At 40.7% G+C, this 16,321-nt stretch overlaps 2 protein-coding genes across 2 annotated transcripts in view; one reads left to right on the top strand and one right to left on the bottom strand.

Moving 5' to 3' along the window:
- Window positions 1–1,250: 1,250 nt before the first annotated feature.
- LOC120484105 (CXXC-type zinc finger protein 4) lies at window positions 1,251–8,591 on the bottom strand. The gene is made up of 3 exons (XM_039679127.2): window positions 8,055–8,591; window positions 5,310–6,327; window positions 1,251–3,059 (listed from the first exon to the last, which is right to left on the bottom strand). The coding sequence occupies exons 2-3, from the start codon at window positions 6,276–6,278 to the stop codon at window positions 3,012–3,014; spliced, it is 1,017 nt and encodes a 338-aa protein (XP_039535061.2). The 5' UTR covers window positions 6,279–6,327; window positions 8,055–8,591; the 3' UTR covers window positions 1,251–3,011.
- The window catches only part of LOC120484101 (nephronectin), a 13,497-nt gene continuing 4,696 nt past the window's right edge, over window positions 7,521–16,321 (top strand). Inside the window, exons 1-6 of the mRNA XM_089124196.1 lie at window positions 7,521–7,541; window positions 10,578–10,648; window positions 14,045–14,112; window positions 14,205–14,297; window positions 15,586–15,699; window positions 15,916–16,035. Of these exons, the coding sequence (XP_088980322.1) occupies window positions 7,521–7,541; window positions 10,578–10,648; window positions 14,045–14,112; window positions 14,205–14,297; window positions 15,586–15,699; window positions 15,916–16,035 (487 nt within the window). The remainder of the gene's footprint in view (window positions 7,542–10,577; window positions 10,649–14,044; window positions 14,113–14,204; window positions 14,298–15,585; window positions 15,700–15,915; window positions 16,036–16,321) is intronic.

Here is a 16,321-nt window from a genome sequence, read left to right as displayed (position 1 = left end):
ACAGAAATGATAAAAAAAAAAAAATTTATGGACACATTATATAGTAATAAAATATTTTTGGGGGAAAAAATGCATTATTCACAATTAAAGAAAAAAAACGTTTTAATTGTCCTAAAAGTATGAAGTTTTTTCCTATAATTCTCTGGATAGATGATCCGCCCTGTGAGGTGGAAAATAGTTCAATTAAAACATTGAATGGCAGTCTATAAAGCCTCGAGGTAATGATGCTTGACATTCCCAGTGTTCCCGCGCATGCGGAGCAGAACCTGGTGTGTGTGTGTGTGTGTGAGGAATAACAGCGTTCATCAAAGCACGAGCCGTCAGTGTCACTGCCTGTGTGTGTGTGTGTGTGTGTGCGGGGGTTCGGGAATTTAGGACAGGTTTACTGACAAGAACTGGCTCTTGCATGGAAATATTCATGCCTTTACAGCCTTTGATTCATATAATATAATATACACTCATATAATATACATACACACACACATATGTACAGTATATATGTGTGTGTGAAGGTGTGTCAAAGCAGCTTTACAGAAAATGACTGAATGCCGGCAGATTTCGATCTGTAAAGAAAAGTCTTTGTTCTGTTGTTGATTCATATATGCCTTCCGACTTATATTAATATTCAACAATTATTTCTCGTTTAATCTTCAGATGATTTTGTGAGATTAATAATTTATCATTCAATGTTTTTTAGATTTTAGAAATATATGGATTTTAAGTATTGTAAGATTTATATGCATGTATAGATAGATGTGTGTACAGATACATATCCAGATTTATACGGATAAGAAGAACTTTAATATGTGATTAATATATGTATATTTTAGTTTTTAAATATGGCTAGGAGAATGTCTTTGCCCATCACACACACACACACACACTAACAGGCGAGTGTGTGATGTAAATCTCAGCCGGAGTGAAGGCATCTCAGCCCCTCCCTTATTCTAGAACACAGGACTCCATGTCATTGTAATTCATGTTGCCTAGCAACATGGGAGTCGTCATAGAGGCTCAACAATAAAGAGATGACATGTACAGTGATGTGCGGAGCGCTTTAACGCCGAGATGTGCCTCCGCCATCTTTCCCTGCTCATCTGAGCTCGAAGAATCAGAATTAGAAACGCCATTTAAACGCTCTCCGAGTGACATCTTATCTCGCCGCTCCGTCAGCGTTATCTAGCCCAAATCAGGCCGTACGCATTTAACAAAACACGCCAGTGGTAAATAAATGCAAAGCACACAGGAAGTCACAGTTCAAAAAGGATCACATTTAATCAACAAGCCATCCTAAGAGTCTCTTATTCATCAAGACAGTGAGGCGTCACAACAGCAATAAACAAAGTTATTTCTTAAAGTCTTTAGTTAAAAACAAAACACTTTTCTACCCATGCAACAGAAAGGTGCTTTAAAGGAATCGTTCACTCTTAAAAATGAACCGGCTTTTGTTCATTTACTCATTGCTTTCTTCAGTGGAACGAGGTGTTTTTTACATCCGTCCATCACGTCTTCATTTAAACGGAGCCTATTGTACAGTAGTCCACGACTACTTTAATAATGTTTGTTCTACCAATAAGCTTCGTTTGTCTTCCAGAGGAGAAAGCAAGTGTTTCGAGTGACGCGAAGGCAAGGTCGTCGCACACCGAGTCCGAAATTTTCGCACGTTAAAAAATAAATACGACCCTCGTAGTGTCAATCATGTTTACACACTGCCTCCAAAACTTTCATCAGACATAAATTCGGTTTTTTTTTTTATTTCGCATCCGTAGCGAGCATTTTGAGAGGTGACGAACGCGAAAAAACGCTTACGAAGATTTCAGACTGTGCGAGGACCTTAAAGGGTTAGTTCACCCAACAATGAAAATCCTGTCAGTAATTATTCACCCTCATTTCGTTCCAAACCCGCAAGACTTCTCAATCGTTAAGCCTTAATCGTTCTTAATGGTCTAGACCGTTAATCTTCGCAACAAAAATTAAGATGTTTTTGCTGAAAAAACTCCATTGCTCCATTGATAGCTACTTTGAAGGCCCAGTAAGGTAGGCAAGACATTGTTCAATTAGTCCACGTGACTACAGTTTTTTTTAATACTTTTTGTGCGTCAAAAAAAAACTAAATAGCAACTTTATTCAACAATTTTCTTCTCTTGCGAATCAGTCTTCTTCTGTTTGTAAAGCGTTTTTACGAGGTCTTTCCCGCCTTTAAAGAGTAACTAAACACTTAACCAACTTTTTTTAGTTAATGATCTGTGAGAATAGATCTTTATTAATATCAGTCGTTGACTCGAGTAACTTTTTTGGCATTTGTTTATAAAGTGTTTTATTTCTACAATATATGGTGTAAAAACGTTTTAGTGCTGCCCTCTTCAGGTTGAACGGTGCCTACTGCAGTTGAATTTTCCTATTGGATGTTTGCGGTGGTACGCGACACAGCGGTTGTTGGTGACGTAGGCAAGTTTCATACAAAGAGATGCGTCTCAGGTGCACGCCCCCCTCCGCTGGGCTCCGCCCACTTTTCCAGCATTTTTCAAATATTGCCAGTGGGTGGAGTCAGGCTCTGACCAGGGGTTTAGTTACCCTTTAAAGTGTTAATTAAATAGCTGTCATTGGATTCCAGCAAAAAAATCTTAAAATTTGTGTTCTGAAAGATGAACGAAGGTGCGGGTTTGGAACGGCATGAGGGTGAGGAATTACTGACTGTCCTTTTTGGGTGAACTGTCCCTTTAAATGTTGGATTTCAGCCAGGTGAACTGTTCCTTCGAGCTCGGATCCTGATACGACTGGAATCAAGTCTATGTTTCTCTATGCCATTGGTGTTTGTTTGAGGTGAGGTGAGCCCTCGACGGGGCGTGTGCGCCTGATGCCCCAGTGCCACAGTGAGTCCTGAGGGGAAGGGCTAGAAAGCGAGGAGTTCGGAGTGATTCCCTGATTGCGGAAACCGTATGATGGGATCGTAGGTTGCAGTTCTTCTGGTTTTGAGTCCGGTGTTGTGGTGTGGTTTGTTGGCGAGCCCTTCAGAAGAACCAGCGGAAGGTGTCAGCGGCTCCTGCTGACGGTGCTCTCTGTGGGAAGACACGGTTTAGCTTGGCATAATGACCCAGTTAATCACTGAAAGCATGTGTTACACGTGTGAATAATGGTGCGAGTCACCTTCAAGATGAGGAGCAATGATTCAAATTATTGGATCGTTTAGAAATGAGAATTAAATTGGGAAACCGAACACAACAGACCTGGATGCAAACCACGTTTCAGGACCCTGTGTATATCACTATTATTGTTGGCTCTTTGATGAATTGCTTTTGTATCCAATTATGAATTTGATTTTGGGTAATTATGAAACGCCAGCTTAGACTGGTCTTACAAGTTAGTCATCTAATTAAGACTAGATGTAACTTTTTAAAGTCCCCCTGTGGTGTAAATCCAGCTTTTAATGTTGTTTATGTGTGTATGTGGTGTTTTTAATACACTTTAATCATGTTTAAGTTGATAAGTGGACAGCATTGCTGAGTATTTAATCTTTAAAACTGCAGTGAACCAAAGACAGTCTCAAAAACACGCTTTGAAATCGCTGACGTCACAAACGACCTTGTAACCAATCAGATCAACGTGTGATAGTCAACCAGTGGATCTCTGAGTGAGTGGAGGTGGGGCTCATTTGCATATTCATAGAACCGCGCATACTAAATGAGGGAAGGGTGTCGAGTTACATTCGAGATTTTAAAGGCATGAAGAAACAAAAAAGCATTAACATGTCATCAAAGATTTACAACTTTAGCAAAGTGGTTATGTTCATTCAACTGGCCTTTGATAGAGTTTGTAAGGATCGAACAACTCAAGAACAATAGACGCCAAATAGCACGTAAACTAACAGTCTGTGCTGCTAGTGCTAACAGATTTATTCAGTGTCATCACTAGGACTATTCACAGTGAATGATGCACTGTGATTTGACTGGTCAACTGTAGTATCACTTACTGCATGTTTACTCTCTAGCAACTGTCTTGAACAGCTAGTTTACTTAGGCGTACCTGTAGCTCAAACAGCGGAGCATGGCGTTGACATTGGTGCCTTTGGATAAAAGCACCTGCTAAAAGCTTAAATGTAATGTTTTCAAACAGTTCCCAGAACCTCCTCAGCACTGCACATTTGAGATGTTTTCCTTAAAGTCCCTCTGTAGTCAATAATTTGATCCCTAAAAACTCAGCTTTGATCATTAAAATTACATATTCAAACGTTTTTTCCTTTTATTTTCTTGTTTTAAAACATCTCGAATGTAACTCGACACCCTTGCCTCATTTAGTATGCGTGGTTCTATGAATATGCAAATAAGCCCCGCCTCCACTCACTCACGAGTGAGGTTGACGATCACACGTTGATCTGATTGGTTACAAGGTGGTTTGTGACGTCAGAAACACCAGCGATTTCAAAGCGTGTCTTTTGTTTTAAGGAGGAAATACTCAGCAATTCTGTCCACTTATAAACTTACACATGGTGTGTGTGTTAAAGTGTATTGAAAACACCACATACACACATAAACAACATTAAAAGTTGGATTTACACCACAGGGGGACTTTGATTGTTATTAAATGGAGACATCCCAAATGTGCAGTGCTGAGGAACGAACACTAAATTAACGGCTGATATAGTGTGAACGAGCCTTTAAACTCTTCCTGTCTAAAGGTGCACTTCCATTCCCAGTTCGCACAGGCGAAATCCAGTCATTTCAATAGGATTCCATGTGATTGGCATATTTGCGTGAGCAAGAAAAATTTCCACATGCAGATTTTAGGTGTCAATAGAGCTTTTTGCCTGTGAAATTTCATTAATATGACCATGCCATAAATTGTCAGAATAAGCTGCAATGTTGACCAGGTTTCACGCAGAACAAGATCTCTGATGGTGCTGGACTGGTTTGTGATGGTCTGATCTTGATTCTAGTGACTGGTGTTCGCGGGTTGTGAATAAATTAAGACATCTTTGTATTGTTACAGTGAACTTACAACGTGTTGCCTCATCTCTCAGCCCTCAATACTGACAGTGTGTGTGTGTGTGTGTGAGAGCGATGAAGTGTGTGCTTGAGTGCAAGGGCATTTTTCCAGCATAAGAGGGCTCAAACCATCAGCTAACACACACACACACACACATTAATGCACGGTGGTTAATTATGGCCGCTTGTGCCAAGACTGGGCTCCACTCCAAACCCCCCGCCACATCATTCCCAATTAAACAGCCCACTTCAATAGACCTCCCAGCATATGTGTGAGTGTGTGTGTGTGTGTGTGTGTGTGTGTGTGTGTGTGAGTGAGAATCCCACCTCCATCGTGCTGCCCGGCTTCTTCTTGAGTTCTTCGCACTTTCTGAACTTGCAAATCTGATGACCCGTCTTTCTGTTCCGACAGGAGCTGCACACGCCGCAGTTAATGAGCCTTCTGCAGGGGGCGCAGACGCCACACCGCTTGCGTTTACGTTTAGCCGCTCCGCTACCGTTGCTGTTCCCGCTGCTGCAACTCCCGTTACCGTTCCCGTTCAGAGCCGCGGGCGACCCGGAGCAAGACGAGCCGCTGTGCTGGCAGTCCGCCGCCACGTTAGCGATCTGAAATGCGCTGTCTGACATCGTAACCCCGGATGACCCTGCACCGGAGTGAAGCGTCGTCATGACGATGACCCCTGGCGGTAACGACAGCCCCCCCAAAGGGGGCATCCCCCCAAACGTCCCGCCTCGATCCGCCTCCCCGGGCGGCCCCGACGGCGGGCACTTCAGTCGGTTCATGCACTCGGCGCCCGTTACGGGGAGACCGCGGCACTGCTCCGCGGACAGCGGCGACAGGAAGTTGTCACCCATCGAGAGGGCGGAGTCTTGTGGAATGTGTTTGGCGGACATGTGCACGTTCACCTGCTCCGCCCTTGACATGCCTGTCCGATGTGTGTGAGGTCCGTTTACGTTAACCGTGGCGGGCTTTCGCCCCCATAGCATGGCGTTGTCACACGGCCAGGGTGGCATCGCGGATAAGCGTGCTGATGGGAATAGGGGCGTGGCGATTCGTGCGATTTTCGCGGTTTGGGGAAACGGCGTGGCGCCGGCGGCCGTGCTGTTCTTATAGAAGGTGGCGAACGAGCGGTAACGCTCCATCTGCGCACTGTAGTCCAACACCGGGTTCATGCACGAGTCGATCTGAAGAGGAAAGTCCCGTCCGGGGGTGGGGTTGTAGTTGTGGGTGTGGCCGTGGGCGTGGCCATGAGCGTGTGGAGTTTCCATGCACACACTACTGCTCATGTTCGCCATCAGAGCAAAACAAACACGCACTAACGCCCAACCATCCACGGCAGTGGTCCTGTGGAGGAAAGAGGTGGAGGTGAACAGAGATGTTCGTTAACTGAAGGTAAACAGAACATTTGTTATATGTTTTAAAGGTGCAGTGTGTAATTTTTAGCGGCGTCTAGTGGTGAGGTTGCGAATTGCAACCAACAGAAGTTACGTTGGCCGACAGGAAGTGATGTCGTCTGAGACAGTAGAGAGAAGCCAGTTAAACAATGAGATTCCTTTACAAAGATTAATTAATCAATTAGCAATCGCACACCTGCAGGTGATGGGTGCGTGGAAGAAAAGACCAAATGAGTCAGGTCAAAAATTAAAACACAAAGGATAGGATTTCCTCTTTTTTTCTTCAAAGATTAATTCAGAAATTATATCGACTTAATTATTCAGTAAAACAATGATAATCTGAATATTATTGTTACTTGTGCATCATCATCACCGTAGAAACATGTAAGCGGACCCGCGGTGTGTGTAGAGAGAAATTCCTCATTCTAAGCTAATAAAAACATTACGGTTCATTATGTAAGCTCTTTTCCACTGAACACATAGTTACAGTATGTATATGATATTGCACTTCTGTCAACAGATCCTCCTGAATATTACACACTGCACCTTTAAAATAGCCATGAAGTCATAATTGACATTTTTTTTTAGAATATTGCAGTATTTATTGTGAGTTATTTATCCATGTGCCTCGTAATCTTTAATCTAAATATCTCCTCCTTCCCAGCAACATCTCTTCTCTAATGATGAGGGCGGGGCAACCTGTCACTCACATGAGATCCACCAATAGCAAACCACCGCCATCCAATCAATTCCCCTCAGACAAAATTGAAAATAATTTTCTCTTGGATATACGTCACAACAGGGAAAAAAGACTATCGCAACTTTCATTTCATGCTGACTTTAATGGTTTCTTCCCATTTCTAAAATTATTATATATTTTTAACATTCTTTGTAAAAATGTATTGACAGGAAATATAGAATTATGTAGTCAAATCCCAAAGGACGCATACAAAATAGCTCAATGGAAATTTTAAAAGCAATTTAAAAAAAAGATCATAAGCCAACTAAAAAGATCCTAAACTAAAATTTAGAAAAAATATTTTTTTTTTAATCCGATATGATCTTATTTTATTTTTGTGGATTTGAGATTAATTCCCCATAGGATCCACTTTTTACAGAAATTCAATTTTTAAAACAGGACACATGAGATTCAGTCAAATTCAGGTAAAAACGCAGTTCAGATAAACAGCAACTGCTTTGTATGCATTTATGTACATTTCTTATGCATATGCATGACATCATTTAGAGCATTATATACAACACCATCAGGTCTGCCTTTAAATGTGTTGTTTTCTTAATTAGAGGAACAAAAGCAATAGCGATAATAAGCCGTGCAGAAGAAAGTTACCGTGTCAAAATGACTGTGTGTGTGTGTGTGTGTGTGTGTTTATGTGGAAGAGAAAGAGAGAGAAACGCTCCCCCCCAACACCCCCGCTACCGTCGCCTCGAGCATCAATTACGGTAATTACTCTCCGCCTGCTGCGGCACCGGCGCGCGGATCAGAGGTCATTAAGGGCGCGAGACCGCTGGACACTACGGTGCAATTAAAGGCGACGGATTAATTCTCTTGGCCATCGCACGTCAGCAGAGAGAGAGAGAGAGGGGGAGAGAGAGATGAGAGAGAGGAGAGAGGGGGGGTTGGGGGGAGGCGGAGGACGGAAAATGGACGAGCTTTACCTTTAGACTCGCGACGCTTCACGATCCTTTAACGGAGAGCATCACCGCGCGCTGATGCCGCCTCAATAATCCCCGTTACAAGAAAAAACACGCGCCACAAAACAACGAGACGCGTCCGATTTAACGATCACCGTGAGCAGCTGCGGCGCTAAATACCGAGACTAACGGGAATAATAAATAATATTGACGCCGCCAACGACGCACCGTCCTCAGGGGCGGGTATGGGTGACGGAAGGGTAGACGGCTCCTCCCGGTGTGTGTGTGTGTGTGTGTGTGTGTGTGTGTGTGTCGCGCTGCGTGTGGCTGACGGGGGTGTGAGGTGAGGAAGCGCCGTTGCGGACACCTCCTGATCATTGGCGGGAAATGATTGTGGAAGCGCGGGAGGCGCGAGGGGGTTGACATACGGGGTCTCGCGCAGCGCTGAGGGTAATGCGTGTCAACTCCTCGCGCGCCCCTTCTTTTCCCCGCCGTTTCCTGAATGACGGTTATTAATCACGGGCTTCGCGCCGCGTCTTGTGTGAGGGCTTTTTTTTTTTTTTTAGAGGAATTTTGCGGTTCATTACGGTTCATTTGCGGCTCGTTACCGTAATTACCCGCGGCACCGGGAGGCTAATTAAAACAGAACGGGTCCGAGGCGAGAAGGCGTTTCCCCCCGGCGGAGCAGGCCGACTGGGAATTTCTGTGTGTGTGTGTGTGTGTGTGTGTGTGTGTGTGTGTGTGTGTGTGTGAAAAACATTGACGCATCCTCAAGAGATTCTTTATTAGGGGATTTGAGGGGAAATCAGCTTTTGACGCCATGAATACCATCGTCATATATAACAAGAACACAATATATATATATATATATATATTTAATGTGTGAGAATTTATCATTTATTCATATGTAAACATAGATATAGATAGATGGATATTCTTCATAAATATAAATACAAGAACACTATTGTATGCACATATATAATTTATATACAAACATACAAATAGATGGATGGATATTCATCATACATATAAATACAAGAACTATATAATTATATTTATATATATAAAAGTATTTATTTGTAAACATATATATATATATATATATATATATATAATGTATATGTAAACAGATAGATAGATAGATAGATAGATAGATAGATAGATAGATAGATAGATAGATAGATAGATAGATAGATAGATAGATAGATAGATAGATGCATCCGTCTTCCAGGAACAATAACACCTCACCTGCGCCCTCTACTGGCTCTGATCTTCAATACCTGTCCTGCAGTTTAAGCTTTAGTACTGCTTTTGTGCACTAGGTGTCATTCTCACACCAGGCGCGGGAAACTCGGCTCTCCAGATGTGTTTCATGTCATAAAGCTGTGTGTGTGTGTGTGTGTGTGTGTGTGTGTGTGTGTGTGTGTGTGTGTGTGTGTGTGTGTGAGTGAGTGAGTGAGTGAGTGAGTAAGTGTTTAGATAATCTTTGGGTACATCAAATAAGATTTATAAATAAGTATTTTTTTTTTTAGTTCAGGTTAAACTTTAATTCAATGGTCCACTTTAGAAATTTATTTAGACACAATTAGACATTTGGAAAATGTATTTATTTTAAAGTTCTCAAACTCCTTTAAAACTCATCTTTGATCACCAAAATGGCTTATTTAAAAGATTTTTCCTTTAAAAATGTCTTCATGCCTTAAAATTTCTTGAAAGTAACTCAACACCCTTGCCTCATTTAGTATGCGCGGTCTATGAATATGCAAATGAGCCCCGCCTTCACTCACTCGCTCACTCAGAGATCCACTGGTTGACGATCACACGTTGATCTGATTGGTTACTTACAAGGTGGTTTGTGACGTCAGAAACACCAGCGATTTCACACCGTGTTTTTGAGACTGTCTTTGGTTCACTGCAGTTTTAAGGAGGAAATACTCAGCAATGCTGTCCACTTATCAACTTACACATGGTGTGTGTTAAAGCGTATAAAAAACACCACACACATTAAAATGTTAGGAACATATATCCGTTAGTGTTCTTCTTCCGTAGCGGTCGTCTTCCGCTCTGGAAGGCTATGACAGAAAGTTATGAAATTTGGCATACTGATAAGGACAGTCTGAACTTTAACCACTGTGATTTTGGAGTTTTTAACTCAATCGCTCTAGCGCCACCAACTGCCCGAAGTTGCACTCGCGTTTAGCCTATGATAATAATTTCTGAACCTTGGAAACATAATTCTTAGATTTTTTTCAATGGTAACCATTTTCAGTCATTAATTGGTTGTGAGGGTGTTGCTATGCACTTGCTAGGCATTTTATCCTCTGGTCTTATACTTTGGTCTTTATGCCCCAGGTTCCTCCTTCAAGCACTAGAGTGCATGATTTATTTGAGCTGTTTTGTATTCATTTGATGCTCATCTTTCTGTCTGTTTTTTAACAAGCACACACACTTACTTTCAAATTGAAATGAAAGAAATGCTATAATTATGGGCACAGGATGTAGCTGGAGGAAATGTATAGGTTCCCGGTAAACTTTACAACCACCTAGACTAATTATAGTGTGTGTGTGAGTGTGTTTTCTCCAGGGAAACGTAAGAATACCAGGAGCAGCAAGGGCAGGTCTGAATGACACACACACACACACACACACACACACACACACACACACACACTCATATGCATACACTCTCGGTTCCTTATTGTACAGCAGTGGAAACTTCTGACAGCTCACCCTAAACCCGATACACACACACACACTCTCTCTCTCTCATACACACTCACACATGTCATCCTGAAGGCAGCGGCTGAATGAATCGCCCTCAGCGATTACACACACACACACACACACACACACCTGATGCGCGCTCACGCTCTCCAGACGGCAAACTTCTGTGCGGAACAAACGAGACATTTTTCGGGATATTTTCGCGAGAAACTGAAGCTCGCGTGTTTTTACCGTGTCACTAATAACTCATAATGGACGTGACCAGTGGCGGCTGGTGAAAAATATTGGAGGGGGGGCTGAATAAGAGGGTGGTCTGGGGGTCCCCCCCCAGAAAATTTTGAATTTAGTAGATGTGATTTCCTGCATTCTGGTGCATTTTAGGCCTAAGGCCCACTAGGGGGCCTTAGCAAACTTACATGGGTCAATAAGTCTTAAAATAATTTAGATTTAGTTATATTAACATAATCTTAACTTAACTGTGTTCATTATACCATCAATTACCATTCACTAGTTTTCAACAATATAAATGAAGAAAAAAATACTGTTTTGCCCTTACCTATAGCCTACCAATAAAATAACTTAAACCAGTCAATACCAATGGTCAAATAATAGAATAATAATAATAACAGTTTGACAGTTAATGATAATGAACAAGTTGCATGTTTATTATGCTCTGTGTGCTGACAGAAAAAGTGAAAACGCATAATATTGATAAATTATAATATAGTTAATACAAAAAATAATAGGTAATACAACAATCTAGTTTAATCAATCCCCAGCTGTAGACTACATATTTTTGACAAATTGACAATTGGATAATGGATAACAATGTGTTGATACTAGAGAAAGAGAGAGAGAAAAGGCTCTGAAAGAGAGGGTGGGACAACATTCTTGATTGTAACACCCAAGTATGAGAAGAAAGTTGATTTTAACTAGTATGAAACACAGTAATCTAGCTCAGAACTTAAAAACATAAAAAAACAAAGCAAACACACAGGTATTAATATTCCTATAACTATTTTAATATCAAATGTGTGTGAAACAGTGTTTATGTGTGTGTGAGTGAGTGAGTGACAGAGACAGACAGGTCAATTCCCACGACTTACTTTACATTATTTCCACTCGACGTCACTGGCGCTGCCATTCTGCTCTCATCTGAGGTAAAAAATGTCCCGTGATGCGCGTGCACGGTGCACTCCCCTAATCTGATACTGTGGGCGATATTTTCAGCGCCCCTAAACCATAAAATTTGACGACGCTGATTGGCGAAATATAAACTTTTTTGCATAGCAACCGGGGAACCATTGGCTTAAATTCCAGCACTGTGGGGCTGAGCGAACTGGCGCCCTGAGAAGACAGCCTATTGGCTATACTACTACACCAACATGATAAAAGTAACGAAAGTGAATGCAAATATCATTCTGGTGAGTTCAAAACACTTTTCAAAGTAAAACCATTATTAGCATATAATTAACACAGATTATTTTTCGAAATGATAAATTTTAATATATATTAAAAAAACAGACAGACAGGTCGGAGGGAGGGCGGCGCCCCAGCGCCCTCTATGGGCGAGCCGCCCCTGGACGTGACGCTGTTCTTCTCTCTCGTTTGTGTGTGTACGGCTGCAGGTTCAGGCACTCTCAGGTAAAGTCAAATGTTTGCATTTCCCAAGAAATTTTTCTTTCTGGTTGTGAAGCATAACGTTACATGACAGAAATGCGTTTAGCCTAACAATCGCTACTTTTATAATTGGCGCTATATCTACATTTATGAAATTGTCATGGTATGTTTCCGCTACTGGATAGGCTACTATAACTAGTGTTTATAATAATGTTGTTGTAAATCTGTGATATTTCAACATTAGCACCATTGTGATCGTAAAAAGTAAATTGTAGTTGCCATGGTAACTTTCCAACGCGTGGTGCACTTTTAATAAATGGAGGCATTTATAAAAATAATTTTATAGGCAATATAACGTTTAATTTTTCGTAATGTTTCAGAAATTATATTTTTTTATATATAGATTTATGATGCAAAATTCTGAAATAATCTGAGAGAAAAAAGTAAAATACTCGACAATTTTATGATTATTGCTATTCTCTTAAAGTCAACCATTTAAGCCCTTTAAACACTTTTAATCACAGAAATTTCATATTTAAAGTTTTTTCCTCGAAAATAAAAAATCGTCACACCTTAAAATATCTTGAATGTAGACACCCGTGCCTCTACATATGCGTTTTGTATATGTTTTATGTATGTTTTATATATATTTATGTTTTATACGCTTCTATGAATATGCAAATGAGCCCCGCCTCCACTCACTCAGCTCAGAGATCCACTCGTTGACGATCACACTCTGATCTGGAAGGTTTTATGACGTCAGAAACACCAGCGCTTTCAAACCATGTAGGTTTTTTTTAGATTGTCTTTGGTTCACTGCAGTTTTAAGGTACGTTTACATGACAACAATTTCTTCGTACAGACGACCATTATCACACGATCCGCGGGAAAGAAAAAAAAAGTATTCTGCTGCCAGGCCAGTAGATGGCGATGAAACAGTATAGATAATACCTAATACTTATGAGCATTCAATTAAATTAAATTCACATTTATTTGTACAGCGCTTTTCACAATACACTGTTTTGACACGTCGTTTCAAAACAGCTTTACAGAAAAGTGCATGAGTCCGCATTACAGTTTACAGTGATCTGTTATCAGAGGAAACTGACTAATCTCTGCATTTCAGAAAAATACAAATACAAAATCACAGTTAGCTAAAAATGTATCAATTAAAACAATATCATTTAAGGCAGAAACAATGAGCTCATTGATGTAATGAATACTTGTTTGATGTCATCATGACCTCATCGTCTTCATAGATTCACTTCATAGTTTTCAGAAGTTAGCGTTTTCGAGCAGTCAAAGTGCCGTGGTCGTGTGAATGAATGTCCAAGACACAATGTATTTCGTTTAAAAACTGTGTAGTGTAGACAGCCCCTAAAGAGAAAAATCTCACCAAAATTAAAAACACCACGTACACACATACATAAACAACATTAAAAGCTGGATTTTCACCACAGGGGGACATTAAAACATTAATTGTCAGGGTAAACATATTTCCCTAAACTGCCATAGTTTCACATCTGTGATGAAGTGCCTCTAGTGATCACTCATCACGTTTGTTTACCATGGTAACTTTCAAATAAAAACGAACAAATCTAAATCTGTAATGCACTGATTCTATTAATATACCTATTGTGTGTGTGTGTGTGTGTGTGTGTGTGTCGCAGGTCATCATGGCCGCTGGTTCTGTCTGATGGATTGTGTCAGACGAGAGACTCTCAGGGACGATGCAGACGTGAGTGAACACACACTCACACTCTCTCTCACACACACACACACACACACGCACACTCACTCATGTTGATGTATTGTGTCTGGTTTGTGTAGCCGTGTGTGTGTCGGGGTGTAAACATGGCGAGTGTGTTGGACCAGATCAGTGTCATTGTCATCCAGGATTCACCGGCAAGACCTGCAACCGAGGTACAAGTGTGTGTGCGTGCGTCTGTGTGTGTGTGTGTGTGTGTGTGTGTGTGTGTGTGTTCAACACATCTTATTAGTCTTTCTCACCAGGGTTATTATAACTGACTAAAATTAAAACCATAAATAAATGGTTTACTGGAAATAAAATAATAGTTAACTGGAAATAAAATAAAAAATAAAATAATTATTAGGTGGTTTAGCTCTGAATATATATATATATATATATATATATATATATATATACAGTATATATATACAGTATATATATTATATTTTTATCGTTTTAGAAAATAACACAATAAAAGTCGTTCCCTTGATGTCGTAAGTCGCCACGTTCCCTCGCTGTGATTTAACTGAAATGAATGATTATAACGCGCGCATGCTTTTAATAAAATTTTGCTTTTATAGGTTTTTAAAATATGTCTACATTAATTTTTATTTAAGTTTTAGTTATTTTGGTCCATAAAGTTTATGAAAATGAGAAATTTTGGTAATATACAAGCCAAAATAAAATATCTACTTTTTATTTAAATTTTAGGAAACAACATTTTTTCTTACGGTTTTAAAGTTTTAGTATAATATCTCTAACACACACACACACACACACACACACACACTAGACACACTCCTCTATAAATCTCTTAACAGCTCTTCAAACTCTCAGCATAAATAAGAGCACATGTGAAAGTGTGTATGATGACATCATGAGTTGTGTGTGTGTGTGTGTGTGTGTTTTACTCATCAGCGCACAGGTGCACAAACATTGGGACCAATGGCGTGTCCCGCTGGGAGTGTGTGTTCATGAGTGATGGGAGATGTGTGTGTGTGTGTGTGCTCATGGGACACACATTAAGAACTGATTTACAGGACAAGCCTACGAAAGCCTGTTGTCTTTGGCCAGAACATTATTATAATGGATAACAACTCTCTGTGGTGTTTGTGGAGTGTGTGTCCGGTGTGTGTGTTGCGTTACAGTTGTGTTTAGTCTGTTGATATTCATCTCAGTTCATGAAGAATCGTATGGACCCTTTAAAGAAAACCTTGTCACTTAGGCCTGTGTGTGTGTGAGTGTGTGAATGAATGAGTGTGTATGTGACTGTGACTGTGTGTGTGTGTGTGTGTGTGTGTGTGTTCCTGCAGGGATGAACTTGTCAAACACATTCCACTCATTCCTCCAGAGATGCGCAGGATGTGTGTGTACATCACCTCTGACCGCACACACACACACACACACACACACAGTTACCGTCAGGAGTGTGGTAACTCTGTCTCTGCTCTGTGTGTGCAGATGTGAACGAGTGTGCGCTCCGGCCGTGTAAGTACAGGTGTATGAACACACACGGCAGTTTCAAGTGTTACTGTCTCGACGGCTTCATGGCGGCGGCGGACGGCTCGTGCAGGAGTGAGTGTGTGTCTGTGTGTGTGTGTGTGTCCTAAATGATAAATGTAACTTCATTATTCATTTACTCTGATTTTCTCCATGATTTTTATTGTAATTTTAATTATAGTTGACTGTTTTTGCTGAGTATATCACAGTGCATTGTGGGATTGCTGTCTCCAACAAGCATACACACAGTGCAGATGCTTAGTGCTCGTGTGTGTGTGTGTGTGTGTGCAGATGCTCGTACGTGTGCGATGGCGAACTGTCAGTACGGGTGCGCGGTGATGAAAGGAGAGGTCACATGTCAGTGTCCGTCTCCAGGACTGAGACTCGCTCCCGACGGCAGGACGTGTGTTGGTACGCATGCAGGATACACACACACACACACACACACAAAATACATTTACCAGAGAAATCTCTCATTTTACACTCAAAAGTCAAAAAATAGACATTTGAAATTGCATTTTGCTTTGATTATATTTTGATTAATATTTAGTGATTATTTGTATAATTTTAATAAATGTGATTTTATTAAAATAATTTTGTTGTAATATATTCAAGTCTTTTTTAAAGTGCTTTAAAACACATCAAAGCAGCTTGACTGAAAATGCATGTTTAATAAATAACATTATATATACCGTAT

Source organism: Pimephales promelas, chromosome 20, assembly GCF_988280905.1.
Source record: "Pimephales promelas chromosome 20, fPimPro1.hap1.1, whole genome shotgun sequence".
Lineage (NCBI taxonomy): Eukaryota > Metazoa > Chordata > Actinopteri > Cypriniformes > Leuciscidae > Pimephales > Pimephales promelas.
Note: the sequence above shows the minus strand (reverse complement) of the source record. Positions and strands in the feature narration are given on the sequence as shown.

What these genes read in the sequence shown, in the direction of transcription:
- LOC120484105 (XM_039679127.2), bottom strand. Translation starts at nt 6,278, where the DNA reads ATGGCGAACATGAGCAGTAGTGTGTGCATGGAAACTCCACACGCTCAT. An exon ending in AGCCGGGCAGCACGATGGAG is followed by an intron (nt 3,060 to 5,309) that starts GTGGGATTCTCA and finishes GTCTTCCCACAG; the next exon opens with AGAGCACCGTCAGCAGGAGC.